General features: G+C 41.0%; 3 protein-coding genes across 3 annotated transcripts in view; all 3 read right to left on the bottom strand.

Annotated features, from left to right (window-relative positions):
* Ankar (ankyrin and armadillo repeat containing) overlaps positions 1-1,506 on the bottom strand; it is a 63,830-nt gene extending 62,324 nt beyond the window's left edge. Inside the window, exon 1 of the mRNA XM_076931940.1 lies at positions 1,426-1,506. The gene's annotated coding sequence lies outside the window, so the exon portion shown is untranslated. The remainder of the gene's footprint in view (positions 1-1,425) is intronic.
* Asnsd1 (asparagine synthetase domain containing 1) lies at positions 1,501-5,327 on the bottom strand. Its single transcript, XM_034497289.2, has 3 exons — positions 3,876-5,327; positions 3,443-3,624; positions 1,501-1,848 (listed from the first exon to the last, which is right to left on the bottom strand). Exons 1-3 carry the CDS (start codon positions 5,325-5,327, stop codon positions 1,599-1,601), a joined length of 1,884 nt encoding a protein of 627 aa, XP_034353180.1. The 3' UTR covers positions 1,501-1,598.
* Asdurf (ASNSD1 upstream open reading frame) lies at positions 5,261-9,524 on the bottom strand. The gene is made up of 4 exons (XM_034497296.2): positions 9,345-9,524; positions 7,725-7,778; positions 6,813-6,888; positions 5,261-5,419 (listed from the first exon to the last, which is right to left on the bottom strand). Exons 1-4 carry the CDS (start codon positions 9,432-9,434, stop codon positions 5,340-5,342), a joined length of 300 nt encoding a protein of 99 aa, XP_034353187.1. The 5' UTR covers positions 9,435-9,524; the 3' UTR covers positions 5,261-5,339.
* Between the last annotated feature and the right edge of the window lie 2,803 nt (positions 9,525-12,327).

The raw sequence follows: 12,327 nt of genomic DNA on the forward strand, positions 1-12,327 counted from the left end.
TAAGCCAGGGATATGTTTCATGAACAAGGGGAGGACATGGTCAACGGTGTCACTTCCTGTTGCCAGGTCGGGGGAGGTTTAAAGTTTAAACTCCCCTGAATTTTACAGAGCAATGAAATTCTTAGAGGCTGGGGAAGAAGGTTCATGTGTAAAACTACATTTATCAGGGACTTGGGCACAGAAAGGACTTTGTCAGGTTAGTCTAACAATTCTTTACTACAAATAAAAGGATCAGAAGTGTCTGCCCTAGAGGTCCCAACAGGAATGCTACAAGGTGGTTACTAGCTCAAGAGTGTGGGGGGATACTGAACTGAGATGGGTGTAGGCAAGGGCTCCTCAGATTGCTATTTGATACACAATACAGTGAATGACAGACAGTTTTGATAGGTGGATGGCCATTTCTGGTTTCAGTGGGAAGAAAGAAAATGGTCTAACTATAGGGAAGCTGGAAGTTGTGATGCAAATACACAGCGGGTTATGACTAAGGAAACCAATCCTGCTGGCATCTTTGCTCTTGGATTCTTTCACTCACAACTTTGAGAAATAAATGTGTCTAAAGAGTTCTGATGCTGTGAAGAAGAGATAGGTCTTGGACTAACTGATCCTTCTGTGAATGGCTAAAAATGGGACAAGTAGATTTAGGGGACCAGAGAATGGTTTAAAAAGGGTCTTAAAAGTTTAAGTAGGAAAATGAGCTGTGGAGAGTATTGAGTCTTATAAATCTAAATCTCTGACTCCTTAGCTTCTCAAAACTTTAGCTGTAGAATCTTCCAAGCCCAAACCAAGGTTCCTGGAGATACTAGCAACTGAGTTATGTGTAGATATGGTTCTCTGAAGACCATGGGGAAGCAAACTGGCCATGGTCTTACACTGAGATTGGCCTCTCCACCCCCATCTCTCTCTGAACATTACCTGGGTATTCTAAATTTAACTCAATCCTGACACTGTCTACCAAGAGTCAGCGTCAGGGCCCAGGTTTAAAACCTTAGTCCTCAAAGACCAGCACTTCAAGTGCCTCATTCAAGTCAGCACCTTGGCCCCTTCTCTCCAGCTATTTATGAACTCAACGCTCACAACCCCTCTCCCGAGTGTCAACAGTGTGCTTACAGAACTCAGAAATTTACACCCAAAAGGATTTAACACAAGAACAACCAGATGGAAGAAATGCACTGGGCAAGGTACTAGGGTGGGCAAGTGACCATCCAATCCCTCTGTGCAATTGGGTTCTAAAAGCCCTTTCGTACATTTGCAAATTTGAACTCATCAGGTCTTTGAACAGCTGGATTATGATGCATCTCCAGCCCTCTTCACCCCACTTTTCAGGTGAAACTTTTAAAAAGGCCAACTGTAACCCTGTACATTCTGGGCTTTCTTCTAATGACCTCAACACTGAGGCCATCTATGAAAAACCCCTGTCTAACTTACCTCACCAGTCTGTTGAAATGGGGCTTTGATGAGAAAAGTAAAATTCACACAATGAACTGTGAAACCACTACATCCTACAGTAAGGCAGCAGATGTTTATTTTGAGGTACCTGTCACAAAGTACTGTTACATGGTAGAATAATCACATTATGATGTAGTCTTGAGAGAGGTTTTCTAAGGCAGGATTTGGAGCCTTCCACACTTATCAGATGCCTTCTCATTAGTTTTTTCCAGTTTTGCAATTCTAGATCCAAACTGTATGGCCCGTTTCGGCAGAATAGCAGAGGCTGGGAGACCAAGTTTCATAACTGCAAGGCGTAAAATGAGCTTCTCACCAACTCCACGGGGCAAAGCCAGGTTTACCTTTTCCCAAACTGGCAGGGAATTTAGGAAAGACACGACATTTTCATCCAGGAAAGGAAATCTAAAATTGATCAAAATAATAGTAATAGTTACTACTACTAAAAATAGTCTGTTAACGACTATTTATACATTTTAATGACTAAAATTTAACTACATTAAAAAAGTATTTCAAAACGTGGTGATTTTATATATACATTACAAATATAATCTAAAGCCTAAATAAATCAGTTGTCTATGATAGCAAGAAATAATTTCCAAGTTTTTTCAGAGTATCTTTGAGCATCTCCCAGTGTGTTCACGAGGTGCTCGTGAACTTATGTCTGCTTTGAGCATGTGTACAGAAACTGGACTCTGAGTAATGATCTGCCCTTTTGTTTATTTACTTTCTATAAAATTAGGGGTTTTCTCTTTTTGGTTTTGTTTATAATACTATCCCATGTTTTACCCTGTACCCATACTCAGAAATGCAATATAGTTATACTGTATTCACTCTTGTAAAAACATTCTTCATCAACATTCTCATCTGAGTATAGCATTATAATAATTTCATATAACACCTTTGGAATTAACTACTTCATCAGACAAATACTCTCCACCTTCATCTACCTTATGATAATGAATTAAATTTCTTTTTTCCTATTTTTCAACTCTTGACCCTTTCTCTTTATACTCTTAAAAGCGAGAACAGCTTACATACTGTGTAAAACAGTATTAATTATTTATTTAAAATAGTCTAAAGAAGTAGAACAGCATTAATAGTACAATCTGGACTAGCACTGACAGCAGAGGAACACTTGGGTAAAGGTAATCATAATTCAACAGAAAGCGTAAATCCATGAAATAAAGGAAGGGACAATTCTCAGACGCACACAGAGGGAAGCAGTGCACTACCATGTCCCTGTTTTCATGAGGCTTACATGATCACCTTCTTGCCTACTGAATCCTTTTAACAAAATGTCATTTCTTAGCTAAATAGTTTCACTCATTTTTATTTTTGAGGCAGGGTCTTGCTACGCAGCCCACACTGGCCTTGAACCCATGATTTTCTAGTTCTGTCTGATGAATGCCAGTTCCACAGTTCGACTCTTCATACCATCATATCTTCCTTTATCCTTAATATTTAAAAATACTGCACTTAAATATGTCTTTATTATCATCAGATGTATGTTGTAAGTAAAAATAAACCCAAGATTTTAAAAGCAGACATGAAAGTGACTGGGTCTCTGTGAAGATTTTACACTATCTCTAACAGTATTAAATCATGTTCAAAAAACCCATTCAATAGACAGTAATACAGGATGGGACCTCCATAGATCACTACAGTAGCCATGCCTACACAGATAAAACTAGATTCTACATCTAGTAGAAAGTCATGGTGGGTTTGTGGGACAAAACAAAACAAACTGCCTTGTTTAGCACTTGGACAGTCTTGTTTTCATTGTTGTCCTAAACAGAAGTGCCCATTCCATCACCTCAGAACATGACTACAAAGTTGCTCACGGCTCCCTGGCTGCATCAGCCTTGCACTTGACCACGTTTATGATGTAGAGACAGAATGCCCACTCTCCTCCTCTGCACAGGACCAATCTCCAAGGGAAAAGGAATGTGAAACCTCCTTTTGTATTTTTCTTACAAAGCATTCAGTAATGAGTTACCTTGCTTCCTTTCCATGATCACCAATAACTCTGTCATCACGACCAAGGTTTCTAGAAGAAATGCGACCCAGTTCCATTGCTATTTCCTCATTCAATCCTTGCAGGCCAAGAGACTGGAAGCGGGCACGATGACGGGAATAGCCCGCCAGCTGCTCATCTGCACCGATCCCAGTGAGGATCACCTATAGACGAGTAAAGAGAGCCAGAGCCATGACAACAGGATAAAGACAACAAGTGCTACTCTTCTCAGACAGGCTAAAGAGTTATAGTCCTAACATTTTAGGAGGAAAACTCTAAGTCAGAGAATAGTAAAACAAACAAATACACTGTACTAGAAAGTGTAACTAATACAGCACAGTCATAAACCTTAAATGTTGAAAGCTTCAGTCAAAATTAGGTCTCATAAATTCTGAGCAGCAGTCCTGGAGCATACCTTTGCACTGCTCTTGTAAGATCTCACAGCATCCTGGGTCACCAACCAACCAATTCCTCTAGAAGCAAACCAGACAGCACAGCCAATACTATCATCCAGAACTGTGTCCAACGGCTGAACTAAGTGACATATTCGAGCTCTTCTTAGCTTTTGTAGTTCTTCAAGAGAAACATTAATTTCCACAAAATTCCAAGTCCGCGAAGGGTTGACAGACTGCAGTTCCTTTAGTCCTGCTTTTCCTGTGACTCGGTCTGGCACCTCAGCATCATCTGGACCCTGAGCCACAGCTGTACTCTGAGAGGACTCTTCAGAAAGGATCTCATGGTGGTTTTGCTGTTTTCTTTCTATGTTAGGAATAGGTAGCCCTGTCTTTTGTTTAGGCACAAAAGCCACATTCAGAAGATCAATGGGCTCATCTAAAGGAATATGACGATCAGCAAGGGCCGCGATCACCATAGAATCAACACCTCCAGAAAACAGGATTGCAATGTTTGCTTTCTTATCACAAGTTTTTAAAACTTCCTTTGATGCCAGGTTTTCTTCCCTAACTAAACTTAAGACACGTCTCTTGACTGCAACATTGAGGACATCAATGAACTGCTGAACTATTTTATTTGTGTGTTCATCTGTAAGAAGCATCTCAAGTGTCTCTCTTGCACCTGGAATGCTGGAACTGTTTCTACATTGAATTTCCAGTGGAACCTCAGGGAGCGTCTTATTGAAGGGAGCGATAGGCTTTGAGAGGTACAGTTTGGCTTCGTTTATTACCACTGATACGAACTCCGGCAGTTCTGCTGGGGTCTGAGTCAGATCACTAGCACACTCTTCAGCAACGTGCTCCTTAGAAATGTATTTCCAAGGATATAATTTTAAGATCACACATCTGGAAACAGCAGCAGAATTGAGATCAATTTGGAAAATTCCAGATGCTGGAACTTCTTGCCACTGGTCTGCAACTCCAGATATCTGGGCACCAACTGAAGAAAGGCAGAAACTCTTGCCCAGATTACTAAACTGCCAAAGCAAGCTACGCCGGCCAAAAAAGTCCCTACCAAACCATAAGTGATGGCTCGAGGCTTGGTAATATATGAATGACCATGGTCCTTGCACTTTAGAGAAGAGCAACAAAACCTCAGACTCACTCTTACAGGCAGAAAGGCTGCTGAACATAACCTGGGTGTCATTATCTTCGGCTTCAACCTTTACTCCATTAAAAACTTCTCCATTCCATAAGAACACGTTGCCATGCTCATCTTCCACAGGCTGGATAGTCAAAACCCCTCTCAAATGAAGAACATGACCAGAAAACAAACACTGATAGTTAACAGCAGATTTTAACAACTGCCTGCTACTGTTGGGGCCCCGCCGTCTAAGGTTGTACAGCAAGTCCTCTTTCAGATCTTTACTGAAGTGCTCAACAGAGAAGCTTACAGAACAGCAGATGCCACACATGGTTCTGTGAAGTCAGGCTGACTGTGTCTTGACTTCGCTTGTCTCTGAGTTTTCTAATGCTTGGTATTCTTTTTTTAGTTCATCTAATGTTTCTGTTAGAGAGTGAGAAAAAAATGTTGAAGTGAAAGTTCAAAAATATTTACCTATTATTTCATGGACAAAACAGGCTACTTCTCAAGATTAAACCATATGAGATGCACTATACAAATGCCAGCAATAATTCACAATGCTTTAGTGACCAAACAATGCTGATATTTTGGTAATAATTTCTTGCCACGGAGTACATATTTTGTCCAATCATTTGGCTAAAGACTTTACATATTTAATTTTTAAATACTTCAAGACCTTAGAGCAGTGGTTCTCAACCTTCCTTAACGCTGTGACCCTTTACTACAGCTCCTCATGCTGTGGTGACCCCAACCAAAAATTATTTTGTTGCTACTCCATAACTGTAATTTTAGTACTGTTATGAATTGTAACATAAATATCTGACATGCAGGATATATGATATGTGACCCCTGCAAACGGGTACTGACTTACAGGCTGAGATCTGCTGCCTTAGAGGCTCAAAGTATTACCCCTGAAAGTCACTGTATAATGATTTTTCATATTTCTGTCAAGCTCTTAAAACATACATGACTACTTTACTTAATAAGTAAAGCAGGTAGGTCTTAAAGTCATGCTTTGTACTCCTTGAGAATGTCATACATATGTATGATACACTTTGATCACAGCCACTTTCTACTCTCGTTCCTTCTCTTCCTGGGCATGGGCTATCTACCAGCAGCAACAGTGGCAGTGGACGGCAGGGGGGACAGAGAGCCACAACTGGTGCGGTATGAAGCACCAGTGAGGGGCGTCCACGACCATGGAGCGCTCAACTTGACACTGGACATCTGTATCACACCCAAAGCTCACGGATAAAAAAGGGGGCAGGAAGACCATCATAACAACAAGAGACTGGGACGATGGCTGCAAGATAGTGTCTTCCAGACATGAAGGGGTTGTTATGAACATGAACTCTCTGAAACCATGGCCACTTGCCCAAGATCAACTCAATCCAAATCCCAGCCCCATGCCTATCTGAAGAGTCTTTTTGAAACTGTAGAGCATCTGCCGGTAGTTGTGGTGCACCACATGCCTTATATCTCAGCACCTGAGAGGCAGAGGTGGGCAGATCTCTGAGTTTAAGACCAACCTGATCTATAGAGTGAATTCCAGAACAGCCAAGGCTACACAGAAAAACCCTGTCCTGTCTTGAAGGACCTTCCCCTGAAAAATAAAATCAAAAACCAAAACCAACCCACTGTACACATATTTGGAAGGCTAACTGGAAAACAGACCACTGTACTAAATCCACACACACATTCATTCAGTTAGGGTTTAACTGAGGCACCATTACAAATACCGCAAAAAGCTTACAAAAGGTTTTCTGTAACATTCCATATATAACTCTGAAAACAAAACAAAAAGACCACCACTCACTTTTGCTTTCAGAAAACATTTTTGTTCGATCTTCAAGAAAGAATATGTTGCTGTTCTGCTGCTGCTTGTATACTTTCTGAAAAGAAATTCACAACATCAGGATGCAGCCTGCAGAGGTGCTGAGCAGGACACTGTTACCACTTATTCTTGAACTTCAAGAATATTCAGAATTACCACAGATAAACAAATACAAAGTCACTAAATACTGCGCCACCCAGAGATGGTTGTTTGCTTAGCATGTGCCATCACACCATATCCTTCAGTAACAACAGCTCTCTTAGCCACAGGCTTATAATGTACTTCATAAATGAGTAATACACGGAGACCTTTTCTGATCGAGGAAGGTCTTTTACATTACCATATGGGTACAACACTAGTCCTTTGCTGCCTTCAAGCTACTGACATTTACTCAGCTCTTCATACAGAGGCCGACAAGTGCCTCTGCACGTAAACACACATGCATCCTCATACTGCTTACGACCAGTTACTCTCAAGTGTCATACAGCATTTATACATTTTCCCAGTTTCATCTCCAAAAATTTTTGTATTAATTTGCCTTACCATCTAATATTTCCCAAATGACAATATCAAAAATGTCGAAAATGTCAGTCTTTAGATAATTGCAGCTGATTTATGAATACATTCATTAAAAAGGCATTAAACGGGTTAAGTATTTGGAATATTAAAGTTTTCTGTGGAAAACTTCACTCTTTTTTGTTAAAATATAATGAAGAATCTTTTCATCTTTGAGATCTATTGACATAAACAGGAAAAACAAATTTAAAACATGCAAAAACAAACTAGGATACCACTTTAGTTTTGAAATTACAAACTTGATATGTTAGCATAAATGATCTGAATCATAATTTTAATATATTATACACTACTACTCGGATTCCCACAGAAACTCACCCGATTCTTCTTCAGGTTAGAAAGTTCATCCACAATGATTTTCTGTTCTTTAATCTATTAAAGAAAAAAAACCCAAAGTGGAAGTTTCCCGAACTATGTTTAGTGAGAGCATTTTAAATCACTGCTTTAAAACTAAAGATGGGATTGGGGCTGTCATGGACTGCCTGCCTAATGGATGCTGTATAAATGACAGCACTCAGTCTGGAATCAGCGGAAGGCAGCTGGGGAAGGAAGAGCTGACTCAGACTTGCCAGGGACCAGTCACCCCAGCTCACATCCACTACCCAAATTAATACCAATCTTTTAATTTTATAAGGTCTTGCTATAGACTAAAAAAGAGAAATAAAATGAATGTGGGCTCTCCTCTTTACCAACAACCAGTGGTTTTATTATGTATGCGCTAGATGACAGCTGGACATTTGGATAAAACAAATGAAATGGTACTGGATGCCCTACCTGCAGTGATACAACATGACTGCCCACCATTGTTCTCATTCTATTTTTCGAATTAAAGCCTGCATACTGCTGGTATCCTTAAGCTAGGCTTGTTCCTCATCACCAGATGAAGTGCCCAACTAGGCAATGAGTCTGTTAAGACTGACACAGCTACACACAGTGTCATGAGGCTTGCTATGGCAGTAGCCAGAGTATTCTGAAAACTCATCCCTACCCAAATGAGTGTGCACCCTGATGTCTCCACACTCATTTGTGCTGAAACTTGTACTAATAAACTACAAAGCCACTGCATACATACACCCTCCTTGAGATTCAAGTCTGCTTGTACAGTGTTATGCTCATTACAGGAATGACAGGTATGTAATATATCTCACTTTGGGTGACACCACGGAACACTGGCACAGTGGGGATAAGGCAATGTACTGAAGATGTCATATGGGACAAATATATAGAATTTAGGATGTTTAATACCTGACAAGACTATACTTACATCCCTCTACACGTTTAAATGTTTTGTCTGTAATTGGAAGTTAGGATTACTAATAGTTCAGGTATGAGGTTGCCTTCCTGAAATCCTTGCTATTAGGCAAGAGAGTAACTCAATTAATACTCAAATAACAGTATCTGAGGCTGGCCTGAGCTACTTATCAAACCCCATCCCAAAGGAAGAAAAGAAGGGAGAAAAAATTAATTTGCTAGGGTCCTCCTTCCCCTTGTTGAAAAAATAAAATGATGACCAAACGGATGTTTTCAGGGTCACTTAAAGTTGAGAATGTATTTTAAGCTAACAGGCAGCTGAGAACATCAGGTAAGAGGCTTTTCCCTGAGTCTGGAGGAACAGGTGCAGATTTCTAAACTTTCGTGATGGATGGCGCCCAGGCAAATGCATCTGGATGAAGCAGAGCCACAAACCTACAGATCTATGTGTGAAGGGTTGGAGGTGGCGAGTGGTGCAAAAAGCGTGGAGGGAAAACCTCATTATGACTACTGCCCCCGTGTCACTGTTGTTTTCAGGGGACAACCTTCCGTGCCTCCACCACCGCAAATCTGCAGGACGGAAGGGAAACCAGCTGCAGGTGCTGAGAATGAACCGGTGAGGCTTCCGGGCACTGCTACGACAGCGGGGCCCGCCGCCCGCCACCCTTCCCCGGCGTCCCACGGCACCTTGCTGCTAAGGGCCTCGGCGTGAGCAGTCGATGTGTGGGTGGGCCCCGGCGCGGCGCGGTCGTCGGGGTGCACCCCACCGCTGGGCATCGCCACACCGCGCCGCACACCAAGAACCACGGCTAAGGATGAAACGGTGGCCGGCAGGCCCGACCGGATGCCTGGGTTCCTCAGGAACCCGCCCCTTCCGGCACCCCGACCAATGGAGTGCGTACACTCACGCCTGCGCAGTGGCAGGCGCGCGGAGTGGGTCGAAGTCTGACGTTAGAGTAGCTGTGCACAAGCACAAACTGGTTTTTCGGCTAAAGGTGCATGTGACGTGGCTGCAGAGTCTATGAATGGTCTGTGTCTCCTCCTAGCGGCTATGTCATAGTAAATCTCTAACCAGTAAGGTCTCTTGGATTTTTTTACTTCAGACACACCAGAAGAGGGCCTCGGATTCCATTACAGATGGTTGTGGGCCACCATGTGGTTGCTGGGAATTGAACTTAGGACTTCTGGAAGAGCAGTGCTCTACAACCACTGGGCCATTTCTCCAGCCTCAACAGCTCTTATTCTTTCGTGAGCTGACCAAAATTTTTGACATGTTGGAAGTGCACATGTGAACTGGTATAGTTAAAGGCTTGTACATCACGAGTTAAGCCCGCACATGCATCTTACTGGTGTTTCGTATTAATCTCAAATTGTTATAGAACTAACCGTACTTTTAGGGTTTTTTTTTTTTCTGTCTCGATTTTTACATTTTTGTTTTTGTTTCTGATTTGCACATCCCTGCTAAGTAATGTCACACTGAAAGCAACGATGATAGGGAATTTCGTTTCATTAGTCCAACTATTTAGTGACATCTGCAGGATGACAGCTATCTGGTCCCTTTTAGAAGAGATGGTACATAATCAAGTTAGAGCTCCTGGGAGCCCCACTTCCTCTGGGTTTTGGAAGATTGGGGGCAGAGCTGCCTCCTGGGATCTGCTCTGTACCCAGGCCCAGACCAAAAGGAACCGGTGCTCCAGGTCAGGAGTGAATTCCTGGGTCCTAGTGGTCCCAGTTACTCCCTGTTTGGGACAAGTGTTGCTGTATCCTTATCTAAGATACTGCCTGGGTTAGAGCTCCTGGGAGGCCCCCTTCCTCTGGGTTTTGTGAGATTGGGTGCAGAGCTGCCACCTGGCATCTGCTCTGTGCCTGGGGCCAGACTAGAAGGATGCTGGTCTTCAATAACGACAAAAACATTGGAAAGCCCACATTCACATGGAAACTGAGCAATACTCTGCTCAATGACAATGTGGTCAGGAAAGAAATAAAGAAAAAAATTAAAGACTTTTTAGACTTTAATGAAAATGAAGACACAACATAACAAAACTTACGGGACACAATGAAAGCAGTGCAAAGAGGAAAACTCATAGCTCTAAGTGCTTACAAAAAGAAACTGGAGAGAGCATACACTAGCAGCTTGACAACACACCTGAAAGCTCTAGAACAAAAAGAGGCAAATACACCCAAGAAGAGTAGACAGCAGGAAATAATCAAACTCAGGGCTGAAATCAACCAAGTAGAAACAAAAAGAACTATACAAAGAATCAATAAAACCAGGCGCTGGTTCTTTGAGAAAATCAACAAGATAGATAAACCCTTAGCCAGACTAATCAGAGGGCAGAGAGACAGTATCCAAATTAATAAACTCAGAACTGAAAAGGGAGACATAACAACAGAAACTGAGGAGATTAAAAAAATCATCAGATCCTACTACAAAAGCCTATACTCAACACAATTGGAAAATTTGAATGAAATGGACAATTCTGGGTTTTTTCTGGTTTTATGAGGTCCCATTTATCAATTCTTGATCTTAGAGCATGAGCCATTGGAGTTCTATTTAGGAAGTTTCCCCTGTGCTAGTGAGTTGAAGGATGACTTTCTCTTCTGTTAGATTCAGTGTATCTGGTTTTATGTTGAGGTCCTTAATGGACTTGGACTTGAGCTTTATGCAAAATGGATCTATTTTCATTTCTCTACATTCAGACTGCCAGTTAGACCAGCACCATTTATTGTAGATGCTTTCTTTTTTCCCATTGTGTATTTTTTTGCTTTTTTGTCAAAGATTAAATGTCCATATGTGTGTGATTTTATTTCTGGGTCTTCAATTCTATTCCATAGATCAACATGTCTGTCTCTGTATCATTACCATGCAGTTTTTATCACTATTGTTCTGTAATACAGCTTGGGATCTGGAATGGTGATTTCCCCTAGAAATTCTTTCATTGTTAAGAATTGTTTCTGTTTTTGTCATACAGATATTTCACTTGTTTGGTTAGAGTTACCAGAAAATATTTTATATTATTTGTGGCTATTGTGAAGGAAGTTGTTTTCCTAATTTCTTTCTCAGCCTGTTTATTACTTGTATAAAGGAAGGCTACTGATTTATTTCAGTTAATTTTATACCTGGCCACTTTGCTGAAGTTGTTCATCAGCATTAGAAGTTCTGTGGTAGGATTATTGGGATGACTTATGTATACTATCATACCATTTGCAAATAGTGATACCTTTACTTCTTCTTTGCCAATTTGTATCTCCTTGATCTCTTTTTTGTTGTCTTAGCTAGCACTTTGAGTACGATAGTAAATAGATATTCGGAGAGGGGACATCCTTGTCTTGTGCCTGATTTTAGTGGGATTGCTTCAAGTATCTCAACATTTAATTTGATATTGGCTGTTGGATTGCAGTAAATTGCTTTTATTATATTTAGGTATGGGCCTTAAATTCCTGATCTCTCCAATATTTCTAACACGAAAGGGTGTTGTATTTTTGTCAAATGCTTTTTCAGCATCTAAAAAGATGATCATGTGATTTTTTTCCTTTGAGTTTGTTTATATAGTAGATTATGTTAATCGATTTTTGTATATTGAACCAACCTTACAGGGATGAAGCCTGCATGATTGTGGTGAATGATGGTTTTGATGTGTTCTTGGATTCGGTTTGCAAGAATTCTATT

The sequence above is a fragment of the Arvicanthis niloticus genome, chromosome 3 (genome assembly GCF_011762505.2).
Source record: "Arvicanthis niloticus isolate mArvNil1 chromosome 3, mArvNil1.pat.X, whole genome shotgun sequence".
Taxonomy (NCBI): domain Eukaryota; kingdom Metazoa; phylum Chordata; class Mammalia; order Rodentia; family Muridae; genus Arvicanthis; species Arvicanthis niloticus.

Bases quoted from the DNA above. Each gene is read 5' to 3' on its own strand.
- Asnsd1 (XM_034497289.2), bottom strand. From the start codon at position 5,327: ATGTGTGGCATCTGCTGTTCTGTAAGCTTCTCTGTTGAGCACTTCAGT. The intron at 3,625-3,875 runs GTATGCTCCAGG...ACTCGTCTATAG, and splicing joins CTTACAAGAGCAGTGCAAAG to GTGATCCTCACTGGGATCGG. The intron at 1,849-3,442 runs GTAACTCATTAC...GATCAATTTTAG, and splicing joins GATCATGGAAAGGAAGCAAG to ATTTCCTTTCCTGGATGAAA.
- Asdurf (XM_034497296.2), bottom strand. From the start codon at position 9,434: ATGCCCAGCGGTGGGGTGCACCCCGACGACCGCGCCGCGCCGGGGCCC. The intron at 7,779-9,344 runs GTGCCGTGGGAC...TTTCTTTAATAG, and splicing joins CCGAGGCCCTTAGCAGCAAG to ATTAAAGAACAGAAAATCAT. The intron at 5,420-6,812 runs GTGAGTGGTGGT...ACTCTCTAACAG, and splicing joins AATGTTTTCTGAAAGCAAAA to AAACATTAGATGAACTAAAA.